The sequence below is a fragment of the Apteryx mantelli genome, chromosome 15 (genome assembly GCF_036417845.1).
Source record: "Apteryx mantelli isolate bAptMan1 chromosome 15, bAptMan1.hap1, whole genome shotgun sequence".
Lineage (NCBI taxonomy): Eukaryota > Metazoa > Chordata > Aves > Apterygiformes > Apterygidae > Apteryx > Apteryx mantelli.
Window position 1 is genome coordinate 19,923,128 of NC_089992.1, and position 27,960 is coordinate 19,951,087.

The following is a 27,960-nucleotide window of genomic DNA, read 5'->3' on the forward strand; positions in this document are numbered from 1 at the left end:
CTAAAAAATTAACAGAGTGAATGAATGGATCTAACAGTGGGGAAAAAAAGAAAAAAAAAAACAGGAAATGTTTTATATTTCACAGAGAATAGTTTTTAATGTACATTCATTGCTTAAGCCTAAAGAACTTGTCCTCAGAATTTTATAAAACATATAACTCAGTAAACAAATTAAATATTTCATTTATATTTCTGTAATACTAAAATGTGTCATGTCAAGACCAGAGGAGTAGAACTCTGATCAGATGTGTAGACTTTTAAACTTATTTAGTCCAAATAAAAGACGTGGAAGAAAGTCTTTGTTAAGGCGCTTGTTTTTCATGTTAGCAGTTTAAGCATACATATGAACAGCTCACCAGAATATCATCCAAACCAAAATTGGTTCAGACATTCAAAACCGGTTGTGTGGTTTACAATGGGAAACAGAAAATAATTTATTGGGTTCATTCTTGAAGCTTTCAAGAATACAAGAGCCCCTCTAAAAACAATACCCAAGGAAGTTACAGGCAGAAATCCAGAAAACACAAAACAAAACCTATGATAGAGAATATAATTTTGCAGCCTTAATTTCAAGTATTGTTTCTGCTGAAATTTACTATCTGATAAAACACTGGAAGTATGTACTGTAAAACAGCTGTAACGCACAGAACTCTTCCCTAACAAGCGATTCATGTTAAGTTACAAATGTGTCATGGATTACGATGCATTCTGTCAGTAACATTCATAAAAATTTTAATTCTTCTACACAACTGCTATTCACTAGGAAGCAATATGCCATCATGCTGCTTGGCCTTTTGCAGGACCTAAGTATTCTCTTCTCCTAACTTCATTCTGTCAGTTTGGCTCCAAATTTCAAGTGAACTGCTGAAGCACAGCTTAGGTAGATTGGGTTTTTGGAATGATGACTAAGGCCTTGACCCTATCATTTGTTCCTTCACGCAAACTTTGAGTAAGCACACTGCTATGCAGTCTGATATGAGGTTTAGGTTCTAGTCATTTAGTAATGCAGTAAATAATGTCTGCAATATTCAGTTTTGAAGATATGTCAGAATCCAATCAATTTTTGGAAACTGTTTTTCCAAAGTATAAAAATAATTTAAAACTGTTTCATACTTTGCTGTATTCCTAAGTTTCCTAGTGAAAATTTATGGCACATACTTTTCAAATATGCACAGCTTTTGTTCCCCAAACCTCATTTGCTACATCATCCTAAAAATAAACAGCTTTTTGTAAGTGATATGACTTCCTTAAAAAAAAAAAAAAAAAGGCAGAACACTGTGTTAAAATGATAAACTAATTAACTCCAAGTTATTCACTTTACGTACATTACCTATGACACAAAATTTCATTTAAAAATCTATCAGAATGCAAATCTGTAGTAACCCTGGAAGAAGAATTAAAAAAGCTGAAAAGGTGTTTTTCTTATTGTACTGATAGCAGATATTGCTGTCAACCACTGCTTTATTTTTCAAGATGAAGTTTTTCTATGAGACCTGCAGAAGGTACTACTGTCCCCTAACCTCAGCTGCAGACACCTGCTTTTTTTTCCCTCTACAGCTAAATTAGAGATTTGCACTTGAAATGCATCTACCAAGGTAAGAAAGAGTTAAAGGTTTGTAGAATGTTTCAGTCTTCCTAAACATGGTTTTGTAGCTCTCTCCTCTGCCAGGTTGTTCTGGCTCCTTTGATGCTGCAAGAAAGTCCCAGATATTTTGTTTTGTCTTGTCCTTCTCCAGTCCATATTTACCTCAGCAAGGCTTAACTATTCCTACTTCACTTGAGTTTTCTTTTATGTCATTTTCGACTTTTTCATCTTCATTCTTTGTTTGCAGTAGTTCTTCGGTTTCTTTGCAGCCACACCTCCATTTCCAGCAGGCTTGGCTGGATTGCCTTTTGTTTCCATGGCTACTGGCCGTCCCTCGCTGGGTGTGTCCAGCTGTGCTTTTGCCCCAGCCATCTAGACACATATTAGTAGAGAATAAAAAAGAACTAGAATTAAAAATCTTAAATCTGTATTAAGCATAAATATACACAACTACCTTCAGAAAACTGCCTTCTAGTTCTTGTCGATCAAGCCAGACTCGGAGGCTAGGTCTGGACTGCCTGACAGGCACATGTGGTCCTCCCGTCCCGTCACCCGGGGATCTGACCGCTCCCGCTCCTTTCTCGCCCACAGGCCTGGATTTCCTTCCGGCAGAAACCAAACTGCACAAGGGAAGTAGAAACTGATGTGCACCTCAATTGTGCCCTCGTATGAAGTCAGGATGCAGCCAAAACATACAACCAGGCCTAAAAAGCATTTCATAGTCCACTAAATGAGGCAGTTAGCATGCAGCTTTTACATAAATCAATAAATCTACACTGAAGAAAAAATAATGCTTGAAAATTTTCTTACTTTAAACATGTCATACTACCTGTTCAAAACATTAGAGCTAGGAGTGTGACCTTAAGGAAGTTTTCAAAGCATGATATGCATCATTTATTCACCAGCTTCAATTACAAAGCACGTTGGGATCCTAAAAATTTTTCTACAGGACTTCTATCAAAAGTTTCTTTAGATGCAGACAATTAATTTTGCTTCTCATACTAAATTCTACACTGTTAAAAAAAAAAAAAAAAAAAAAGACACCCAACAACAAAAAACAGATCTTAGTGACCTAGGATATATGCATGTTTACTTAACCTAATAAGGTCTGGAATGAAGCTCATGTTCAAACATTTAAAACGATGCACTTCTTTAGATTAAACTGCTCTTGTGAAGAAATGCAGAATACACATGCTCTGTGAGGTTGCTCATTTTCAGTAAAAAGGCACAAGATGGCCACACACAATTGTATGTTTACGCCTGAGACACAAAAATTGTATTTTCCTAAATTAAAGTACTCCCATACCTCCAGATACAAACTAACATACTGCTCTTGTTTTAGAAACAGTACTATATACAAATTGTTATGATTGTCTTATTGTGTAAGGAACAGCATAGCAATGAGAATTCAATTTTCTGTATGTCAGGGAAGCCATCTGAACTGCAGTGAAAGCTTCCTCGAGAGTGAAAGAGTTCAGCGCAGAGCCAGGTGATTAATGGCAATTAACATACTTTAGAGGGCCAAAAGGAAAGCCTATTTTTGGTGCAGAGAATCACTGTTATTCCTAAATGAGCTTTACATAAAATTACAAACAAGGCCAGACTCGAGATACTCCACTATCTGCTGAAATCAGATATCAGTTTGTTTGTTTTTTTTTTAAAAGAGTACTTTCTTCTGACTTTCTGTCTTGTTCTATGATTATCCCACACCTAATAATGCAAAAGCTCTGACATTTTTTTTTCTTGGGGCTGATTTGCTCACCACCTCTCCCCCGCATGGGTTCTCTGATAAAAGTACTATGATTCAATGCTCACTGCAGCCCTTCTCAGAGCAGCACCCTCTCCCTCTACCTACTTATTTTCACAAAACCATTTAGATTTTAATATCTTTGAGGCCTCCAAGACATGTCAGTTTTGGCTGAAATAGCCCAATAAGTTCAAGATTTTGAGATCTGGGGGTAAGAGGGAAAAGGGGCAGAACTGGGACTGAAAAACAGGAAACCAGGCTAAAAGGTCCTTCCTGAAATTGTTTGAGAAAAAGGTAAATGAACAAAAAAATACTACCATAGAGACAAAATTAGGAGAAAATCCTTGTAAATGCAAGTATTATCTCTGTGCAGCTGTACTGCAAACCCATATATTACACAGCTTTTAATAAACCCATTCACCACCTTCTTTTGCTGTCCAAAAGTATTATTAGTCCACATAAATTTAAGATGCAAAACTCCATTTTGAAAGAATTTTGCCACCAAATGGGGAAAAAGTGTATTTCTAAAAAAACACGTCATGTACACTAGAGAACTGGAGTAAGAGCTCAATATAGTTACTCATGGAATAGACAGTGAAAATAAGATTCAGCTTACCTAGTTTCTACCTGTCTACCACTGAGTTAATCATCTAGACTCCTTCTGTAGTCATTAGAGAGAAAACAAAAAGTCTACAGCATGAGTCATATAATCTGCTTAAGAGGCCCATCCTGGTGTGGAGATGGATCTCTATAAAACACACCTTTTCTCTCTGTTAATAATAAACAGAGTCCAGCACAACAAGCTTAAATGTTGTCTTCCTACTGTAAACATTTAGGTCTAGGTGAGAGAAATCCTTTTTCCTGAAACTCTTTTTAAGTAGGCCTTCCTATTCCTGCAGCAGACCCAGTACTCTAAAGAGTCTTTCTTACCCACAAAGGCGACAGACAAATACAGTAGCTATACCCAATGGACTGAACTAGATTATTTCGAAACAATTAACCTGATCTTCCACCACGCATGCTACTGACCTTCTGTTTCCGCACGGCCTCTTGGGGTGCGGGTGGAAAGGTGCATGGGACTCTCCCATGGCTCATGTGATAGGGTAAAGGGAGGCCGGGATCTAGAGGCACCCAGGGGACTGACAGACTGGCAGGTACAGCAGGCAGATCGCAGTGAGCCTTATGCAAGTTATAGGATGCTCTGGTCGCCTTGTCAAGAGAACTCTTATAGATTGCAACTGATGAATCTCCTGCAGCATGAGTCAATAAATAGGAGCCCTCCTGCAAACTGAAGTGATATAGATCAAAATTTAAGTCTTAAAATACTCCTTAAGTTGTTTTGTTTCATCTGACCATTTGATTAGGATAGTTATTAATTTCTTAATGGCAAGGAAACCATCTTTATATATTTACACATCAGTCCCCATTTCATAAAAAGACTACAGTCAAAAATGCATGAATTAAAGTGTATTGATAAATACATACTAATTTATGTATTTATAGTGTATATATTTACAATGTACTAATTTATCACCAACGTATGGCTTGTCATCATCAGTTATTTGTGCTCCAGTTCAACAAAACATTTAAGCAAGTCCTGAAAACTACCCATAAGCAGAAAAATATAGAATTCTTTACCTAATCAATGCCTGAGGACACCTAATGCACATATGCATATCAACACAAAGAACAGAAGTGCTTTAATCCATACAAGATTAAGCAGGTTTTCAGAAACATAAATTTCAACCAACTCCCCATATAAAAAAATCTTAGTCACAAATCATAAAGCTACAGAGATTAAAAAGCACAAGAAAATTTATGTAATGCAAAATAACATGCTTCACATACAGTGCAAGAAACTTGCTTCACAAAAAATTACACACACACGAGGTGACATGACAAGGCTACTTGCAGTCTGAAAGCCGCTAAATAAAGAGAAGGAAGCAGCAAGAGAAAGGCTGCAACTTTTTTTATACATATATATACACACAGACACAGACACACACACACATATATAAAAACCCTGCTGTAATAAGCTAAGCAGAAGGGAACAAACAAAAGTCAGTATCATTGCTACATACTAAGCAAAAGACTATCAAAAACCAAAAGGACAAGTTTTAAATGTTAGCCTACGTATGTAATAGTACAACTCACTCCTTGAACTGTTTAATCAGTTCCAAGGTATCAAGTCTCATCTCTTGAGGAAGATGTTCATAAAAATCAAGTTCTTTTTCTTTTGCATCTTTTATTCAAAACCTGTAATCCTAAGTGCATTTTTACATGCTACTGCATTACGCTATGCTAGACCTGAAAGAATCTGTAAAACTTTTAGGGTACCTGAAGCAACAACAATCAGAGTAGACAACCGTTCTACAGAAGAAATAGGACCACCTGGGTAACGCTGCAAATAGATACAATGAACAATAATGGAGTACTTACTCAGACACTTTCTTTAAGATGTGATGAAGTATATTTAATGAATTTGCAGGCCTGTAAGTAGGAAAAAAACCCACAAATATTACAAAAGCAGTAACTTGCAAGGCTTGTTACGGTCTCAAATTCATTGTTAAAAAGCTATTGAAAAATACTCACTTAATCAGTCCAAGTTTTTCTCTTAAAATTTCTGGAGATATCTTTTCTAGCATAATAAGCTTTGATGTAAAAGCATCAATACGTCCTGAAAAAAATATTCAATTAATACATTAAAAAATAAAAGAGAACAAATAAATACTAAGAGCATCATTTAATATTTGTAGACATAATGCAATTGAAAGAAATAAAAATTTTGCTCATTTACAGATTAGTACAGTAAAAAGTATTTGCGAATGGTGCAAAATAACTGACATGTAGTTACTTTATTTATCAGGATGACTAGTTTCTTTTAGGCACTGTATATTTGTTACTCTTCTTAATATCAGTATTTTGTGCAAGACTAACTGGCTACGTTCAACATTTTGCATTGCTGTCTATATGAAAAAAACTTGAAGTCATTATAACCCCCCCCCCCAAACTGCTTGTACTCTCCATTCCCTGTCAACCTCTTCTCAAATAACAATCTTCTCCATTTCTAAATTCATGGACAGCATAGCAGGAAAACTCTATGAACTACTCGAATCTATTTTGCATTATTGTATCTTATACTCATTGACTGATAAAAAACACTTCTCATTCAGTAAGTTATGCATACAGTAAGTACTTCTTTCCAACCAGTTTTTAAATCTTCTTTATTTAAAAGCCAATATTATTCTATTCAGGTGAAAGTAAACTAGTTTTTTGTAATAGGTTTCACCTAGGCACTTAATGCAAATAAAGAAATAATGGTTGGGGTAAAATGTTCCCATTTTAAATCAGCAAAGCATATCACAACTTTATTTACTACTTAAGCATGATTGCCTTCTTCTGGAAACACGTCACAGAGTTTATTTCCTTTGCAGATGCAGGATTTCTTACTTGAGCAGCAAGGGGTCTCAAAGCAGCAACTGAGCAACATGCTTTACCAGCAACAGAAGGAGAGCGCTCTTAAGTTTGTTTCATGATAACATCTCTGCTTTTGTGCACACTCTCAGTTCATTCTTTGAGAACATGAAAATCACAAATTTGCCGTAATAGCACACTTTGCAATTTATGAAGGAGGCCACAGTCACACATCCGTTTTCCTTCTCATCTGGTGAGCTGGCAGCACTGCTGAGTCACTGGGCCGAGCTCCGAGATTCTTCCCTTGGCCACACACATCTGTGCAGCGCCGAACCACAACGCGGGACAGTTACGGGGCACGGACCAAGGTCCAAAGAACTTTCCACCCACTCTTACTTGGCAATGCAAGAGATTGTTATCATCAGGATTTGAGGTTCTTTCAAGATCAAAGACCTCCCAAGCAATTTAACAGTGACACTTACTGCGCTCTCAAAACTTCAATTTAAAAGGCTTCCCTTAAAACCCATACAGTCTCAGAACAGTCTGAATGATGATGTAAGTTGTCAAGGTACTGCATTATTAGTGGTAAGATCACAGTTTTGACATGGTTGTTTCATACCTTCACACTCATACTATGGGGTAAATTTAAGAAAGTCTGTTGCTCTACTGTTACTGATTTAAACATTTAATTTATTACACGACATAATATTTCACTCAAAATAATTTAAATTATAGCATGCTCTAAGAGGATGACTAGCACAAATCTGCCTTTCTGCTTACACCAAAAGCATGATGGCAGTAGCCTTTTTACTTTCAGGTATTAGAGTAATGAATTGAAAAGCACAAATTAAAGAATGAGATATTCACCCTATTTTGTCTGTAATACATACAAACATTCTCACCATCAGGGAATTGTCAGTTGCACTTCAGGAAAAGGCTCTCTGTTGTAAAGACCTCTCTAACTAAATGGACACTAACATTATATTTTTCAAAGCTACCCAGAAACAAACTGGAAGGCAGAATTTCACAGCTACCTTTTAATATTTCTCAAGGATAGCACAAAGAATCCTAAAGTATGATATGGCAACAGTTTCCCCAAAAAGATTGTGATAAATGACCAATTTTGTGGAAGAACATTTATATACTCGCATCTGTTTTTTTTTTTTTTTTAAATCTTTTTCTACTAGAAACCAGTGGTACCAAAAATCACCAATTTGTCTACTTAAATAAACCACATACTCTGCCAGTATCGAAGGCTGGTTACGTGCTGCGAGTCCTCCTCCCTATCTGTAACAGACACTTTATAACAGTGATAGGAGGAGGCCCACCCTCGTGCTGGGAGTGCCGATTTACCGTGCAGGACAGCGAGAACGTACAGTAATCCCCTGCTTCCCAGGAGCACACAAAGGAAAACCCTTATGCACCTCAGGGCTTGCTGCAGGAAAGAGTGCATCCAAGAGCTGACAACCGTCACAGGAACAACCAGAATTTCTCAGTCTCGCTGACATTTTTCCCCCGAGCACAGCACACGAACAAAGAGAGCCCAGTGGAGGGCAGCTCAGGGAAGCCTGCCCGCCTGGGGCTCTGCACCATTTCATGGCCAGGACGTGTCCGCACGCTCCGGGAGACGGGGGAACCTCTCTACCGGAAGGGGTGAGGGTGGTGACTGTTAATGCCAGAGCAACTCCTGCCGCCCACAACCTGCTTTCTCCTATACTCTCGAGCCTCTATAAAAGGGGCGTTGGCTGGATGAGCTGTCCTCAAGCTTCTGCACTCAAGCCATATGTTAAGTATCCTGCTGCTGATGGAAGATTAGACAGAAGTGCATTCTTTTAGATTGTTACTTTATAAGCAGATTAGCCCTCTCTCTACAGTTTCACTATTTCCCCACACTGCTTGTGACTCTGCAAATGCTAATAATGAGCAAGGTTTTCTAGAAGAGTTAAGCTGCAGTGAAATTCAGCCTTTCTTCTACCCGTTCTAAAATTCTATTCCTTCCATATAAATATACTGCTTAAATAAAGTATATTAATATACAATTGCAAAATCGTGTGCATAATTATTTTAACTGTGCAAAGATTTTTTAGAGGGGAAAAAACAGCAAACTTTACTTTTAAGTTACATTTATACTTTCATGCTTTAAATTTGGACAGTAGACAAAAAGGTAGATGCAATCAACAAAACCAGTGTTCCAAACGTATCAGATTTCACATAAACCTTATATTTTTAAGGTAGGAAAACTCTGTAAGTAAAAATTAGAATAGAAATAACTCAGCATTTCTAAAACAGTATTTTCATGTGAGCTGCTAAGAAATAAGAGAAAATACTTAGAAGAGTAAAAATGGTAATTCAGTGCATAACTGGAAAGGTTAGGCAACCACAGGCCGCAACTGCTGCCATAACAACCATAAAAACAAGACAAATCTTTCTACAACAGGAAAGTGAGACAGTTCCAACCGTAGAACATTCATCTACTGTACAAACAGGATTGCCCTCACTCTGTACCAAGCGCCAAATACATTTTAAATGCATTTTGACTAACCACTTTAACTGCTGCAAATTTTGGCTTTTAAAATCTTGCTAACTACCAGATTATTGATATCAAACAGGTCTTTAAAAAAGTCTCTTAGAATAATCTGGCCACATTCTTTATATGTATGATTTCAATTTCTTTGCTATGTAAACAGAACAAGTGTACTCATGGACTTAAGCTTCTGTAGTTCTGGACTTTTTAAAAAGTCATTGTACAAACATCAGTACAGAAATTTTAATGGAAATTTGTTAGTGAAATTCTCCATATACTGCTAGCATGCTTGGGCTTGTGTCTTGCTTCTGGACAAAATAGCATTTACAATAAGATACCTTTCTGTTAACATTTCCATGCTTTTTATCCCTGCTTTATTGACTTTTTATTTTCTGTGCTCTGATTTACAGCTGTCTTCTCTTTCACCCAATATTTGTACTTTCCTGCTTCATTCCTACTGAATGCAAAACCACTTCCCATTCATAGATTCCATTTCATTCTCTCGTTTCCATCTGCTGCATGATACAGGACAAAGGCTACCAAGGCCATGTCTTTGACAGGGATGTTCCAAGTCATATCATATATTAGAAAATAATATTTCATGGATCAGTTAGATATGGAAACTGGAGAACCTGGAAAATGCATGGTTATTGAAGATTATCCTGTGCTCAGAGCTCTTGAGGAATATTACAGCTATCAAAATCAAAGATACTTCAAGTTCTAAAGATTGCTTCTGGGCATCAGTGATGCTATTTCATGCTAAAGCATCTAGTAGCAGTTATTTTCAAGAACTGCATTTATTTGCTTTTCAAAGACAAATATATCTGTAAGCTTGAATTTAGTTCTTCGAAGTTAGCAATCTTAGACACAGTACAAACTTAAGAGAAAAGTGAAAAACAAGTTTAGAAAACTAAAAGAAATAAGGATGACATATGGAATACACCTGTAATAAGTATCTCTCTTCTGTTATTCTCCGAGTATTCATATATACGTATTTTTTAAACAAAAATTGACACATGCTTACCAATATAAAATGAGCATTCAGAATGCAACATGCTCTCTGTCCACAGTTGACATACTTCACTTTCTGTAAGAGCTTCAACACCATAATAGGCTTGATATTCTAGTTTTGGCAATAGGAATAGTGGTATAGGCTATAAAAGTGAAAAAACAAGTGAAATGACCACTCAATGTCCAAGAATAAATACCACACTGGAATTACATTTTGTAATTCATAATCATCATGATCTTCCACTACAGCTAAAGCAGCACAGACTTTTCACAGATCATGTACAATGGTCACTTTATATGAAATCTATAAGATGAATTTAAGACTACACAGACTCTATATAAGGGAGGACAAAAGAGAAAAAAATGTATGTGTGTATACAGATGTGTGTGTATTTTTTTATACATATATATATATGTGTGTGTGTGTGCGTGCGCCTCAGCAAACTTTTACATATAATAAAATTTTAAAGCTAAAGTAATTTCTCCATAAGAATACATTATTTTGAAGTTCACATTTCTATGCTCTACTGCCCTCTTCAGGAATTTTGGAAGAAACAGGTAGTATATTTTGAGTTACTTATTACTTTAGTGGCATCCTGCCATGTATGCTCAACGTCAGAATTTCAAATCAGAACTTAATATTTGGAATCTCATTTGAAATCAGAAATTAACATTTGTAACAGACAAAAACTTAAGACTCTTCTCACTGAAAGTCTGGAGTTCAACTTTCATCAGGTATTTTTAAAAATAAACAAACAACAGCGTTCCATTTCTGCCTGTCCATAAAAGCATAGGCCAGTGGGAACGACAAAACGCAAACAGGATTTCTCTTGCACCTCTACAGGTCTTCATTCTCTCTCATTTTCTTTTTAATCTACATGTCAGTCTTTCCTAGAAAAGCTATTCTCCTGCTAGTAAAAAAGAACAGTTATTGTTTTACTTTTGCATAGCACTTTAAAAGTTAGAAGTGGTATGCAAATATTAAAATCTTACAACACCACTGGAGGTATTATCTTAACAAATATAGCTTTTAATACCACCTCCCCCATCAGTGCTGAGAAAGACATCAAATAAATCAGAAATATTGAAAAGCAACATAGAAGTGTGATTTACGAAACAAACTAAGTAGCTATTCACAGGCATTTATAAGCAATGGATCAGTATTAAAGTGAGGATATTTCTTCAAAATAAAGTTCTGAGCAGGAAATCTTAGCAAACAATCAAAGAGTTATAAAGATACATTTCTATTTTAATAAAGAAGAAATACTTCACAAAGTGTATGCATGCCTACCACAATTCTGATTTTTTGGGGGAAGGAGATACCAAACCAGATTTGTCAAATCATTCAGAAGACTCCTGACAAAATAAATGAATTCTTCAGGATTCCAGAATAAGCTTTCCTTCTCCAGACATAATGAGGAATAGCTCAATTTCATTTAAAGCTTTTTATTCCTTAAGACAAATAATTTCTGAGGATGTATTCCATACAGTCTCCTAAAGCGGGACGAAGGGGACCTATTACCCTCTTTGAAATGTATCCTCTGCAGTTCATTCTATCCTATATCCCTCTGCTTATCTAAGTATAATATCAAGGTTCAGTTCTGCTTTGAAGTACTTACAGGCATGAAGAATCTCAAAGCCTTAGGCCGCAAACCTAATTACTGCATTAAGTTTTAGGAATAGTTCAAATTGGCATTAGTATAATTACCCATGCTTATTATTGTAATGTGGTCGTTGTAAGAAATGCGGAATCACACCTGCTTATCCGTTCTAATCAAGTGGGGCTAAAGAAATCACAAGTTATTCTTGCCTCCCTTCCTGCAGCAAATATTTACTTAAGAAGGTGTACACTGAAATGTTACAATTCAAATGCATTAATTATCTGAGGGACAATACAAATGGTATTAAGGACTGGAAATGCATTATGCCCCCTCTTTAATTCCAGAGATACTCAGTACACCTTAAATGATGACAGTTTGTTAAAGGAACAAGTTCCAGTTGAGCACACCAGTTAAAAATAAATAAAAGAATAAATAGATAGATAAAGGCTGACAGCAAGATCTGTACCTTTTGGGCTGTTTTCTTTTTATGAGATCGTGGCCTTGTCTTTACTTTTTGCACATTGCAACGCACAAGTAACAACAGATCATCCAAACTGAATAGCTTATATACGAGGTTGCCATCCTGAGGTGCTGTATACTCTGAAGGGTCTTCAACAAGCATTTCAAGTTCATTCGGCAGCTTTCCTATAGAAAATACATAAAACAGAAAATTAAAAATTTGTAGTGCTCACCATAAAACTAACTAGCTTTTTTTTCCTGTTGAAGTAGAGAGAACTTCTTAAAAAAGCAATTTGTTTGATAAGGGTTTAGCGGGGGGAAAAGCCCTATCCTATCAGGCACAAGGTCACTTGTTATGTATTTCAAACTAAATTAAAATGGAAAATGTCCACTCTAAGATTATATTATTAAATATTCCCACATATTTTATCTTAATCATTATATTTCTGCATATGCAAATGGAGCTGTGGGACTCCATGCCTGTACAGAGTTCAAAGGCTGGAGTTTAAGTCACAGTGAGGTTATGCTCAGCACAAAGGAAACAAAAATTCTATTTACAATGAATGTCTCCTGAGAGCTACAATCCCATTAATAGATGCCTAAATGGCTCAGCTCTGCATTCCAAGCTGAATTTGCTTCAATACTAGCACATTCAAAGGAAACACTTCACTCTAGATCTTGAAATGCAACTTTCAGGTGGGTAAACAAACATCCCTGCATCCTACAGATGTACTTTAATGAAGCATTTTAAAAATATATAATGAATACACACCAACCTATTTAACTTTTTGTATTAATAATTTATCCTATTCTGCTTTTTTGTCCTGCAGGTATGCGGAAATGTGTGCCAAAACTACAACTACAAATAGATATTGCTGTAGTGCTATGAATAAAATTAAGTACATTTTAACATGAACCTTAGAGCTTATGAACATCTCTGAATAAATATATATACCCTGTATGAGAGATTATCATCCAAATGACTGAAAATAATTTTCTATTAGTAAAATTTTTAACTTAATTCTGGCTTTCTGCCAAAAAAATGCTTTTTTTTATTAACTTGCTATGCAACTTTCACTCTGTTGAACAATTTATGCTTACTATTCTTTCACACAGTTACACTTTAGCTTCTCAGCAATATTGGTTTCACCACCTCTATCAAAAAAACACAATTATCAATTGTCAAATGCTTGAATTCCACACTCTGGCTTTCTAAAAGGAGGAGAATATCACAACTCAATCCCTCAAATTGAGGGGGGGAGGAGACAAGTATATTTTAATGACTGTTAAAATTCAATTAAAATCAACTTAAAGGTAGGTAAAGATAAGACAATTTCAGCTGAAACAGAGCAAGCTGTATTAAATGAAATTTTTACAATTATCTTTTACATTTCCATCTCTGCTAACAGCACATTTCCCTACACTTTACTCTCCTTTGCCCCAGCCACCACAACACAAACACTAATTTAAAGGATCATCCTGTCCCTTCCTCTTTCTGATGACCTAACCACACACAACAACCAGATCAGACAGGTTCACTGGCTCTATGCTCCTAAAAACCACGAGCAGAAAAGGAAATGGAAAGACAAGCCTGTGTCCTTACCGGGAGGCAGGAATGCCTCAGAGCCCCCTGCAGCCCCGCTGCTGCTCCTCTGCAGCGCCCAGGGGCTCCTCACCCCCCGCCCCCCCCCCCCCCAGCTGCAGCTAGTTCTCACACCACAGCAGGGATGCAGCCAAGGCTTACACTACGCCTCTACATTGAAATGATGTGTTGTTTAAAAGCCTATAGAGTGGCCACCTTTTTCTTAAATCAGAAAAACCCAAACTTCAATCTCCAATTATCTCCATTACAGACAGATTAATTCCTATGTGATCGAATGGATAGCTGGTCAGAACATCCCAGTGAGACATGTTTTCCACCAGAAAACAGAGATTCACTTGAATTAAAAGCTTGCGAAAAGAGAATCTGTGCTGACGCAACCTGCCTGGTTTCCTGCGGGCTTACCCGAGACGACACAGGCTTTGTACGTTCAGCTGCGCAGAGCCCAGAAGCAACTCGGGCATGCGGGAAGGTCTCAAACTTCATGACCCCTAGGATATTCAAGGCTTAGTTCTGGGTGGAGATCTGGGTATAGCACAGGTTCAATTTCCAGCTAAACGCTGGAAAACTTGGAGAGGTGACTTGTAGGGTGTCCTCCTCAGCCTGCTGCAACCGCTTGCTGGGGCTAAGGAACAGTAACTGAATTGGGAGTCTCAGAACTTAGACACACAAATTTAAAGATTTCTTAAAATTTTTAATTGTGTAATTTGATTAATTTTTCCTCCTACAGAAAATGTAAATAGTTTCTTGTCATTCAAAAAATGGGACTATTTTTGCAGACTTCCTCACAGACCAGACTACTAAAAAGTTGGAATTTCTGAGGAAAAGCAACTCATTTGAGTATCAAATGACTTCTTTTCCTCTATTTTGCTTTAAACAGAATGCTAACAGACTGATTCTCATTTGTCTTAGGCACTAGCTACTCAGTAGCACTGTAAAAGTACCCATTTCTTTTTTGTTGAAATAGTCATAACACATTCACTTTAATGGACTGAAAATTATAGTACATAACACCTAGAGCTCCCAGACTCTCCTTTTTTCCCCCCACCAACAGGTACTTGTCCTTGCTCAAAATCCTTGCATATAACAACATTACATTTCTCTGTAGTAAAATAAGATAACATTTCATGTACAACTCTGCAGATGAACAGCTACAAAAATGTTCTTTTTCTTACACATACAAAACAGTATTTTTCACATAGAAAAGGTATTATTAAAAAAAAAAAACCCCTAAGTCACATCTCTAAACAAACATAGAAGAGGTACTATTAGGATGTTTTCCAGGGGAGAGAATTAAAATGGGTTTCTCTTAAGTTTTACAGAAAATTTAAAATTTTACTCCTTACACAACAAACAATGTTACTTACTCTTTGGAGGTCCCTGGAAAAGCCATGTCCAGGTATTTCTAGACGAGCTGTTGGGATTTGAGGCAGGGCCTGGTGCAGTTTCCGTGCTGGAGATCACCGATGATTTTGGAGATTGAGGCACATGGGTTAGTGCAGAGTTAGAATTATCACAGCTCACTAGTGGCTGCACAAGAGCTTTTTGGGACGGTGACTTGAGGAGCTCAGTTTGCATTTTCAAAATCTGTCCAACAGGATCAAATTCTTTGGACAACCTTTTTGTAGGCTTTCTGGAAGCATTTTTCTCCTGATCCACGTTATCTGAGGAATCAGCTATGCTTTCTGATGGAATACGGATGGAGGAAGGCAATTTGGAAGTCTCTGCTGAGGTACTGGAAATAGTATTTGGTACAGCTGATTTGCAATAATCAATATTTTTACATTCTGTATCAATTATCAAACGATCTTCATCGGTGTCACTACTGCACAAAGAAGCACAACTCTTATCTTTTTGTGCAGCATCAGACTCTTTCTTGAAAGTAACAGCATTAGATAAAGTATTTAATTTCGTTTCATTTTCTGATACTTCCTTTGTCATGATGTGCTGTGCTTTGTTCAATTCTACCTCCTCTGAATGAAAGCTTTTATGAGATGAATTTTCTTCAAGGTTGGAGCACAGAATGCTAAATGATGGAAGCTGCACTTTGCTGGCTGAAAATCCTTGCTCAGAAACTGTGTTTCTTCCTTCTTCGCCTCCATTGTCTATGGTAGATGTCAAATTTTTGTCCATTTTTAGCTCACGTGACAAAACTGGACCAGTGTTACCAACTTTAGGAAAAGTATTTTCTGTTTTAGAAGTCTTTGAGAGTTTGACTGCTGCTCCAAAAGTTTCTAGTTCTGTAACATCATCATCAAAATCCATCCCTGAGTCATCTGGAACAGGAACCTTCCTGCACTGGTAGGTGTCAGAAGGTATCTTAACACAGGGAGGGGAGAGGACAATAGAACATATTAACCGCAAATAAAATACTTAAATTTGAAACATGCAAGAAATGTTCTATTATCCACATTTGGACTGTTGAGGGACAGAGGAAGTAATTGGAAAATGAATGAACAAACAAACCACACCACATTTAAAGTGGAGTATCTTAAACCTCAGGAGTTAAAAGGTCTTTCAACATAGAAATGAAATTTGTAAAGCCTTTTCCATCTAAATAAAGCAGTTGAAAATATATTTTAATGATGTAAACATTAAAGCTGAGATAAAGATGTTGTAGAAGCATTTCAAGAAACTAGATAGACTTTTTAAGAAATAGAGTCTGTAACTCAAAAGTAGAAAAGCTATCAGGGAGAAACCTAAATATCTGTTTATTATCACAGAATATATAAAGCTCAAGGACTGTAAACTTAAGGAAAAATAAAAAAGAGGTGAAGCTACATACATCCCACTGAAAATTATTCTCCTCAGCTGGTTTGTCCATCAATACATCAGAAATCGATACGTAAGACTTTTTAGTTGCTAGGAAGTCCATTGGAATTTCATGGAAGATTTGGTTCCTCTCTCTTACTGTCATTTCCTTTTTCAGGAGAGGTGAGTCAACATAAACTACTTTAGCTGGTTTGCCATCTTTTAAAGAATGGAAAGAGAGTTAATAATACAGGAAAGAAAAAAAATCATTGTATAATTTAAATAATAAATTACTCTTTCAAATTCCAATTACATTCAAATCCTCATTAACTACAGAAAATGTCTAGATACAGTGTGAATTATTATGATTCTGCAGCAGCAAAACAGAACCGATTAACAGACAATCACATTTTAAATGCAGTTCCAAATAGAGAATTTATAAAATAATTTAGGATTCAACATTCCTTGTATTCAGTCAAAAAAAAAAAAAAAAAGATATTTTCTTTTTCCTTTGCATGCATTGAACCTCAGATCCATGAGTTTATTTTGGGGGGTTTTGTTTGATTTATTTATTTTTAAGTCTCATTGCCTGCTATCCAGTAGTTTGCTATCTGCAAATCTTACAATTAAAAAAAAAAATAATAAAGGGGAAATAGGAGAAGAAATCTATACTACGATTCCTGACAGGGTGCTTGACAAAAGTAGAATATTCAGATGAGCTAATCAATTTATTCAAAATATTTTTTGCTGCAATTGGGAAGAGCATCCTCCACCAACTTTCAATATGAATTTGTTACTCTATGACATAAATTGGTCCTTCAGTTCCAGAAAAAATTTTGCTACTTCATTACTTTATTAATTCTTTTTTCATAAAACTTCAGAATTTTTCTCTTTAGCTTATTGAAATCAGTTCATCTGACAGCTTTAACAGCTTCACATGATTTTTTTATTTTCAAGGAGTAGAGCTTACAGTTTTAAAAAGCAAAAGGGCATTTAACTGACTCGTCTTTCTGCCCCCCCCAACAGAAAATAGCTGTGTGTCTAAACACAATGTTAATGGCAATACCTCTAGAGGTTGTTACTATTCTCAGTAATAAGGTGAAATAGTGTGTAGAAAAATAGGAAATGACTTTGCTATCAGCTTTCCTCACTGAGGATAGAGCACAAACCTCAGCAATGGATTTTTAACGTGTATTTGTTAGGATAACTGCAATTAAACATTTTTCTTTAAATAACAAAAGTTCTCTGACTCTTTACTAGATTAATGCTAAAAAACATAACTTCAGTTTTTCGCCCTTCAAGATGTGCGAACTAAATCAGTCAAATTTTATTACTTCATTTGATTTTTAAGATTAAAGAACATGGAAGTACTTAAGAGAAATTGTTTTCCAATAGCTGCATTCTAAAAGGCTGCTTCTTTGAAAAGCATGAGAATCTGAAGTTATATTGCAACTAGGATTTTCATTTACCTTTAGCTTCTTCTTCTTCCTGAATAAAACCAAAAGTAAACTATTTTATTGTTGTACAAGCTAAACCAGGCTATCTCCTACCTTCTCTCAGCAGTTTTTACTGTTTGACTTAGGCTCTTCAGTCAACTGAAAGGGATTATGAGAATACACAAAAGACTTCACGGACAAAAATACAATTTCTATAACACAAAAGCATACTGTACCTGCAACAGGGATCATTTTAATACAAACTGGAATTTCCCACTGTTCTTTGTAGTTTAGTCCATGATTATTCAGTAAAGCAAATAATGACTGATTACTTAGAACAACTTGAGGACAGTATTTCAAAGCAAGTTTTTCTGCATTTGAATCTGAACTAATATCCTAAACCAGAAAAAAAAAAAAGATTTTTAAAAGATTTTTTAAGAAAAAGGCTCTTATAGCCTGACATATATAAATCTAAATTCATAGAAGAAAACATGAATTAAAAAGCTCCAAACCTACAAATGCCCAAATATCATCATTCTGTCAGGGTTCAGAATCAAAAGAAAAAGCAAAAAGTCTCCCTTAAGGATTTTGTCTGCATCTACCTTGCAGCATATTTTATCTTTCAATTCATTCCTACTAATTTGAATTACCGGGCTGAACAGGAATATGGATGATAGAGGAATATGGGACTGCATTACAGCAGAAGTGGGGGAAGGAGATTCACTCACACATATTACAGATCTTACAGGTTAAGTAGTAAACTAAAAAGAGGCCTAACATTGAAGTGTGGTTAAAACTGAACAGCTCTTTAAATATAGATTACCTAGCAGGAATCTTAAAACAAATACAAAAACATGAAAAATACAAATTCAGAGTTGAAATTATAAGAGTATTTAAAATAATGTGTACATGGTTTCCATGAGCAGAGGAAGTTGGACAAGGACTGAGAAGAAAACAGAAGCCCAGGAGCACTTGGGACCATGACAGAAAAGAAAAAAACAAAACAAAACAAAAAACTAGCTATGTTTTTTATTTTGCCACCTCAGACAACATCAGTAATATTCTTTGCTTATAGCTTTAACACCTCTTGTGATGCATCATTCTCCTCTTGGACCTCTGCTACTTTCTTAAGCAACAACCTCCTTTCTAGTCACAGTCTCTCTGTTGAAAGGTTGGTCTCTAATATATGAACAAACTCCTTAACCTAACAGACAACAAACAAGCTCTACAGAATGAGAAAACTAATTGATATGATTTTCTCTGTGGAAGAACACAGACAGCAACACTGGATATTTAACAATAAAATGGAGTAGAACCTAAAAATTATTCAAGTCAGAAATGCAGTCTATGCCATTTAGCAAGAAAATTCCCAGGGTAAGTTAACATAAGGAGTTTAAAATATTTCTTACTATCATTAGGACTTCTTTCTTAAACAGAAACTTTTACATGGACATGCATGTATATGTGTGTATACATATATATACACACACACAGGCCAGCTTTGGCCTTTGCTTTAAAGCAAAATTTAAAAGGAACAATATTATGATAAACAATTCTAGATAGATTTCACAGACAGTCTGTTCTAATTAAAGGACCTCTCTAATGTTTCATCGAGAGAACAGAGGAAGTCCAATCTAGAGACACTGGCTCAAAAATTTAATGATATTCCAATTTTTGAAGAAGGCAGTGTGATTGTTATGCATGACATTAAATAAAAATAATACAAAAAATAAAACAAGAAAACCTTAGCATTGCCACATAAAAAGAAAGAAAGAAAAAAACCACCTCACACACTCTTCTCTACAATATATGACATAATAATGACAACAAAAAAGGTTACTCACACTGTGCATAATAGAAGCCTTTTTTTCCGGAGTTATAATAGATGCAACAGTTTTATAATCTACAGGTAGTTGAACAGGCATGGTAGGAAATTGTGTTTCACCACGTCTTGCTGTACCCTTGAACAAAATAAAGCAGTACCAGAAAACACCTTCAGCTGGAATCACACTGACCCCAAAATTCCACTTTTCATAATGAAAAATATGAAGAACTAGGCAGGCACATTATAAAATTGATGTTGATGTTATAGTTAAAAAAAGTTAATGTAATCTTTTTTTGCTGGAAACACGTAACATAACAGATTTACAGCCTTACTGCCAAATACTTTAACTAATTCTACTCAAACAATTTTCATTATAAATTGTAACCCCTAACCCAAGCACTGAATAATGCACATTATATATATATAAAAAAGTTCTGCATAATGCAATCCATATGTAATCCTTATTTGAAAATAATCCCCAAACAAAAGGTATATGTAAGGTATTACCATTACAAGAAGATTTTTTTCCAGCCTAAAGGTCAACTGTGTGTTAAATTTTCCTCCCATGATACTTATGATTTCCTGAAGCGTGTAAAATTCAGGATACTTTTGCACATGTCCAATACAAGCACTTAATAATTTCTAATGAAAAAGAAAGGAAAAAAAAACAGTTTATGCATTGCTATCTTCCATAATAATTTCATTAAAAAAAAATCTGCAAGTTACATTTGCATATACTTTCTGTAAAAAATACTGACCTGTTTCCCAGATTACTGCTAACATACGAGTTCAAATTCTCAGATTTTGGGTAGCATTTAAATTAAAGACTTAAGAGATAACAATGCAATAAGACTTCATAATAATCTTACAATCACCAGTATCAGAATTGAAGCGTATTCTAAATTCTCCTCAACCCCTTACATGCAAGGTTCACAAAGTATACACAGAGGCTTAGACCAATCATAAAAAGATTGTTCAGTACAGTTTGAATCCAATTGTGCTGAACTGGTTATTGTTACCTTTCCAGTTCGTTTACTTAGCCAGGCTTTTAGATAGTAACACAAAGAAATAGTAGTCTATTTCATTTATACTAGTCCAGGTAAAAGCTGTAAAAGGTAAAAACATATTAAGAGTCTATATTTGCTGAAGTTTGCTCTCATGTCAACTCTAGATCCTGAGCTAGATTTTACTGATATCTGAATTGTGCATTCAAGTATTTCATTTTTATTTAGTAGCTATAATGAGCTGTTTCTGCAAGTACTGTTTAAAAATGAAATGGAAGCACATATTTAGATGTAATTCAAGAGCTTAACTATGAACAAGACAAAGATTGGAGACATTTTCCTAACCAGAAGATAAGATCACTGCCTTAGAAAAACAGATGCACAGTGTAAGATATAAAACAATGAAGACAATCCCAATTTTTTTTAAACAAAAAAGCAGGATTCTTTTCATCCCATGTGTGATAACACAACAACATTTGTGTCAAACTGTGTTATTAGGAGAGCAAATTTATCTTGTGCTTTAAAAAGCATATAATAAAATGTTATGGTGAAATAAAAGCAATCTTTCTGATTTTAACTAAAGCCCCTACTCTGTAATATTTGCAATTATTTTTCCACTTTATTCTGTAAAACAGAAAATAATGTGGCACTTACTAGAAAAGACTGAAATTTTAGCAAAAAGTATTTAACTAGGTCACTTCAGTTAAGGTAAGACACTATTAGAAAATATTTACATAAATTATATACTAAACAAATATTTTAATTATTTTTTTTGTTCTCTGATCAAAAGAAGCTTGGAATTCAAACAAATCTAAAACTGTTTTAGTAAGCCCTCTTCTACTTAAATGAAGACAGAATACAACAGAAACATAGCTCTAGCCATTCGTATTCTTGGTGTTATGAATAAGACATGGCAGACCACTTTTTTTTACTGACTGTTCAAGATGTACCATTGTAAGTGAGAAGATGCAGGAATTAGGAAAAGGTTGTCTTCGCCTTGCTTCATGTAAGCAACAGAAAGTCAACCCAATGATGCAAAAGTTTAATGAACTTGTATTCTGGAATTCTTTTCCCAAAATATATTAATCCAAACTGGAAGAATGAGGTCTAAAGTTTCATTCACTGTTGATTTTAGAATCATCAAACTGGATATTTAAGAAAGCATGAACTTGCAGATTATTCTGATTAAGGCCTGAATAGCCTCTGACAAAAAGTAACTTCATAACATACTAGTTTAGAGGAAAGCTTAGCATTCTTCCCAATACATGGCCCAGAAGCTTGCCAATGTCAATTCATGCTTAAAATGTAATTTCTTCCTTGCCAAATGTAAACAATGCTGTCATATCCTTTACTGGTGGCTAACTAAACCTTTGTACAGTATTGCATTCAATGACCTCACTTATATCTTATTAGCTACATCTGAACTGTGGGGCCAGCCACGCTGGAGAGCATACGCGGTTAGGAGACTTCTCACATTTCATCTCAAGACAGAATCAGCAAAAGTTCTGGGAACATCAGCTCCCACGAGCAGTGTATGTGTATCTTTCAATACGATTGTTTCAAAAGGGAAGGAATTAAACACGGTGTTGCCATTTACCTCAGTATAAAGTTGCGCATCTTCAGAGATGGTATCATAGTCTTGGGCGCAGCTTTTTGCAGCATTTTGGGCAAATTTCATAAATTCTGCAATTTCAGTGTTTACTAATTCTTTCATTTGCTGGGGAAAAGAAATAGTTTTTAAGATATGTTTTTAAGATAAATTTTTAAGACATAGTTTTACTTGGTATCCCCTATACTGGGTAGGCAAACAGCAAAATTTCCAGAGTAATAGTACAGGAAATGGTATGAGGAAGGGCACAGATCCCATTTGCTGCTCAATTTGGCAAATCTTTGAAAGTGTTCAGAGTTTCACCAAATTCAACACAGAATTTTACGAGATTAGGTTTACTTCCTTAAAAATAAATACATAAAATAAAAAGTTTCTTTTGATTATGCGTTGGTGGTTTAAACAAAGGAAACGTTACAAGACATTGCCGGAGCAAGTTTACATGACAGAGCAACAAAGCCACTGAGCCCTGATTTCATAAGCAACGACACTGTTAGTAACAACAACGCAACAGGTACTGATTTGCCTGGGATAGATATTCCCACTGTTACAGCAGAAAAGAAAGGAATTAACATTAGCGAGGAAGCATGGGATACCTAACGCAGTGGCTCAAAAACATTTGCTAATTAATTACCATATACAGCAGTCAACTAAAATGATACAGCCAACCAACACGAAACATAGTCTTTCACTATTTAAACAATTTTGCTGAGACTAAGCAGCAAGAGTGAGCTTGTGCCTTTCTACTCCAACGAGCTCGGATGTGGCAAGCGTAGAAGGTCAACATGCAGGTCTCCTCACGCGCTAATGAGGAAAGTTCCCATTAGGGTGATGTCAAAGATCACATTAAAATTTATTCACCTTCTAACATAATAAGACTGCTACGTGCCATTATGAAAGGCTACAATCATAGTATTAGTTTAGGGTAAATTTTTAAACTTTCTTCTCATTAATTTGTTTTAAATCAGCCATTAAAGAGCTACAGCTGCTACAGTTACTGTAAGCTGTTTAGAATACTACTGCTGGAAAAAAAAAGAAAAACCACTTTTAAATAGCAATACACACTTTCCACCTATATGAAAAATGCTATCCTGAATACTTTAAACATTATTATCATTCGTAAGAATATAGGTCAAAAGGCAAACAGGACAAACTGAATTTTAAAACAATTTTTGCTACATTTCCATTACTCTTTGCAACAATAACAAAAAATGTGTAATTCTTTTCTGTGATGTTTGTGTGTATATACATGTACACATAACACTTACCATATATGTGAATAGTTCTCTTTGACTTGCTGCATTAACTTGAAAATGGTTTGGTTTCTTAGAGTACTTAGTCATCAGATATAAATATGTTTTTTGCTCCTTCTCACTCAAACAAGAGGTAAATGGATAGGGGAGTCTAGGTTCTGGAAAAGGTTGATCATCAGCTGTAGTTTTAGCCTTCACCTCAACCGGATCTGCAGCCTGCACGTTACAAGTCTGTTTGTCTTCTAAAGCGTTTGCCAACACCTCTACGTTTTTCTTTGTCTGTCTGAAAGAAAAGTAATAAATGAAAAGAACTTACACTTTTGATGTGTGATGATGAATATTTATCAGAATAACGGCACTCATGCAAGCTCTTAAACTTCAAATCCAGCAAAATGCACTGTAAGGGAGATAGTAATTTTCCAACCCCTACCCTATGTCATAGGAATTTTCATATTCTGAAACTTTACCTAGACAATGACACTAACCCTTAGTGCCAACAGCAGGTTTGCCACTGATTTCAAGGGGTGGGGGGAGACATAGGATTACTGAACTTGATTAGAAAACTTTTGTTTAAAGAAAAAAAAGCCTATATAGTAGTCTGCATACTGAATATTGAGGTGACAAGCCAACGAAACTCAAATTCTTTGCTCCGGAACACCCTCCTTATTAACCACTGATTGTTTGTATTCAGAAGCAATTTGTACTTAGAAAGGGCTAACTTACAAAACAAAGTTATGATAGTAAACAATAACCCCTTAACTAGCAAGCCTTTATTTCACTGTAAAAGAAGTAAATTAAAATTATTCAATTCTTACAATTTAAGTTTTAGGTTTTGGTGAAGATTTTTCCTAAGAATAGTGTACACAGCTCAGAGTTCCATTTTCAATTCTAAACAATGCCAAAATCAGTTCCCCTAAATAACACTGGGCTAAGGCAAGGTGAGGTAGCAGCCCTAAAAACAAAGGAGTCACATTATAATGCTGATTCTTAAAACAACTCCAGGATATGAAGACCAGCTTATCTCTTCTCTATATAAAATAACCGTTCTTAAAAGAGAAAATATTTAAGGTTAACAAAATGACCATTAACTGCTGATTTTGGAAAAAATATATTTTTAAGATATGATTTCAGCAGTAGAAAACGTCTCAAGTGTTATTCAAACCCAACAGTATCACGTCCACAGTTCTTAATAATACTTCACAGCTGTCTCTCTGAATATGAGAATATGTCCATCCTTGTGGCACAAACTGGCAAATTTAATTAAGCTGCAGCAGCAACAAGATGCTGACTCAGATGTGCCAATGTAGGAATGTCAAGGAATTCTAGCAGCTTAAATTGGCTGTATTCAGCACAGAATGAAATGGCAGCACATCGAGATCATTCCAGTATGCAGTGCTGTCACAACCTTCATCAGGGTGCAAACCAAAATAATCTGACAGAGCTTTTCTGTCCATATTTACAGCATTATCCTTTATTTGAGCTGACGGCTTAAATTTTTCTCCTTCATTTTATCAGCAACCTGTCTTCACAGCTTCTATGGTGAGAGAACATTCACTTTAGTAAATATTTATCAGAAATCCCAATATACAAGTTGACAAACTTCCTGCAGCTTTTACTTTCATATTTGCCCCAACAGTTTCCATTTCTCTTCCTCTGATTACGGCCAGTCAACCCAATTCCAGCATTTTCTAACTTATTCTAGTCGCAACCCCACTTCAAACTATAAATCCGCTTTTATCATACGCAACTGAACATAACCCCACTCCTAACTGCAGTCATGCAGTCTAGAAATTCTCTGTTGTACATATCTAGAGGAAGAATCCTGCAGGAATATCCAGTCTGCCCGCAGCAAGCTATGAGGATCGTGTCCCTCTGCCAGTTCAGGGAAAGTTACTCTGACAGAGATGAACCAGGAAAACTACTTTAATCCTTTTCTCTAGCTAAAGGTGTGAGATAGGCAGAGCCATGTGATGTAGACCGCTATTTCCCTAAAAATCCCATTCTCGGTGTTAGCTCAGAAAACCAGGGCAATTCCCCTTTGGAACAGATTACTTCTGCACACACAGAACTTCCCCACACACAGCACAGTTGCTATCTCGGTCTCCATCCCCATTCTTCAATCCCATGAATGCTGGTCCACCAGAAGCAGCTTGTTAGCTGTACCTCCCTATGCTAGCTTAACGACTTCTTAAAAAAAAAAAAAAAAAAAAAAAAAAAAAAAAGCCTAAAACCAATATTCCAGTTTTGCAATCCAGTAGCATGTGAACTACACTTTTTCACTATGCCAAAAAAATGTTGATTCTATCTAATAGACATTAAGAAAGTAAGATATCAAGAGTGTGCCATCAATACTATCTGTACCAAAATCATTTTTGTCTACAGCATTCCATTTTCCATTCTTCAGGCAATAATCTACATAGTTTACTCATTAGTCAGGGAACTAATCATGTCTCCACTGTAGCTAACACACGGTTGGGTCTATGTAAATAGTGTCAGCGTCTTCCCAAAGGTATGAGTAAAGAGGATTTCAGTGTAGACAGTACTGGCAGCCTTCTACAAAGCCAGGTAAGTCAGAGACAGACAGCAGGACACAGATTTCTAAAAAGAATTAGAACTAGTTCATGGGTTACAGAATCTTTAACGTGGCTAGCTAAGAGTGTTTGTCAAACTTGTTCCCTCTTTGGCACGCAAAAAGAAAGCCAAAAAAAAAAAAAGAAAGAAAAGAAAATCCACCCCAAATCCTAACTCCACCAAAAAACACAGAAGACCAGAGGCCCCAACCCACTCTCCTGCCTCCGGAGGTCTCCTGTGCAGCCAGGCACAGACTGGCCCGCAGACTACGTCCGGAACCAGCCGGATAACGGTATCTCCCGGGATAACAGGAGATTTTCTTTTCATAAACTGAAAGGAAACCAAACCCAGAACAAGTAAGAGTATGCATCAAAAGGGTGATGAGAAACAGCATGGAATTATAATGTAACAGCATATACCTGTTTGACAGAGTCCATAGCTCAGAGAGGCTTGGAGCCAATGAGTATTTTTCATAAGTTTCTCGTGAGAAAAATACCTCAGTACCATTTTTTGGTAAAATATCCCTGATAAGGAAAATGAAACAAAATAAGAACATTGCAATGCACAATGAATTAAAGGCCAAATTTTGACCCTGAGAAACACAAAACAGAATCATATATAAAAAACTGGAGACTATCTACAGTGTTTACACATTCCCTCCTACACATGCTACATAAATATTGTCTAATCCCTTGTTGGTCTTCAGTACTAAAATAAAACCCCTTACTGGTTTTTCACTGGAAAGATTTCATTAATAGATGGGTATAAAATCTAGATGTGGCTAGAGAAAACTGCTGTAGTTACACGCTTTCAGAAGATGCAGCTAAATCAAAACCAAACATCGGGTTGAACTTGCTGAAATTTTGGAAAAAAAAAACCCACAACAATCCTCTTTTTAATTTTTCAGAAAAGAGGCTCTATCTTCCATATAACCCTAAGGACTTCTTGCCCTCTAAACTGCTCTAAAAAAAATAAATAATCAGGCATCTGTGCGGTAGCGCTCCCTACGCTCGGGATTATACAACGCAAACTATCTTCCAAGGCATGAGGAAAGATTTATTCCCGTCTTTCTCACAAATTAACTAAGTGACGTACAACTCGCCCTCCAGGCTTAAGAATGAGCTACCCCCCTGCGGGACCTCGCCTGCCCACTCGCTTCAGCAGCCCGCGCCCGCAGCCCGCCTCCCGCCGCGTCTCGCTCGCGGCCCCTCAGCGCCGGGCGCCGCCCCTCTCCCCGCCAACGGCCCAAGATGGCGGCCCCTCCCCCCCGCCCGCAGCCGCGGGGCGGGCCGGGCGCGGGGACCCGGGGCCGCCCCGCAGGGGCACCGCCCCGCTCCCTGGCGCATGCGCGCCCCGGCCGCGCGCCGGAGCGGAGCGGGAGGCAGGGGCACCTCCGCGGCCCGCCGCGCTCCCCGGACGCGCCCCGCCGGTTAGGGGGAGAAGGGGGGAGGAGGCGCACTCACCAGCTCAGCACCGGCGCTTTGGCCGCCATCTTGGCCGCCGTTCTGCCCCTCAGGGAAAGGCAGCCGCCGGCTCCCTGCGGCTTCCCCGCCGGCGCTGCCAGGCCGGGCTGC

The 27,960-nt window shown here is 36.7% G+C and overlaps 1 protein-coding gene across 4 annotated transcripts; it reads right to left on the bottom strand.

Annotated features, from left to right (window-relative positions):
• Nucleotides 1–70: 70 nt before the first annotated feature.
• Nucleotides 71–27,960, bottom strand: ICE2 (interactor of little elongation complex ELL subunit 2). 4 transcript variants are annotated; one of them, XM_067305555.1, is made up of 15 exons: nucleotides 27,850–27,960; nucleotides 26,806–26,910; nucleotides 23,831–24,098; nucleotides 22,554–22,673; nucleotides 20,460–20,594; nucleotides 19,972–20,088; nucleotides 18,364–18,523; nucleotides 16,726–16,910; nucleotides 15,308–16,259; nucleotides 12,348–12,526; nucleotides 10,294–10,423; nucleotides 5,924–6,008; nucleotides 5,771–5,821; nucleotides 4,361–4,619; nucleotides 71–1,956 (listed from the first exon to the last, which is right to left on the bottom strand). In XM_067305555.1, exons 1-15 carry the CDS (start codon nucleotides 27,876–27,878, stop codon nucleotides 1,789–1,791), a joined length of 2,943 nt encoding a protein of 980 aa, XP_067161656.1. In that variant the 5' UTR covers nucleotides 27,879–27,960; the 3' UTR covers nucleotides 71–1,788. The 4 variants fall into 4 exon arrangements, with proteins under 4 accessions (XP_067161656.1, XP_067161658.1, XP_013812764.2 ...); XM_067305557.1 differs by lacking the exon at nucleotides 27,850–27,960 and adding an exon at nucleotides 27,482–27,520; XM_013957310.2 differs by lacking the exon at nucleotides 27,850–27,960 and having other exon boundaries at nucleotides 23,831–24,094; nucleotides 26,806–26,900.

Excerpts from the sequence above, each read along its gene's own strand:
- ICE2 (XM_067305555.1), bottom strand. The coding sequence starts at position 27,878 with ATGGCGGCCAAAGCGCCGGTGCTGAGCTG. Across the intron at positions 16,260-16,725 it reads AGAATAATTTTCAGTGGGAT|ATACCTTCTGACACCTACCA; the intron begins GTATGTAGCTTC and ends CCCTGTGTTAAG. Across the intron at positions 4,620-5,770 it reads ATCTTAAAGAAAGTGTCTGA|TTTGCAGGAGGGCTCCTATT; the intron begins GTAAGTACTCCA and ends ATATCACTTCAG.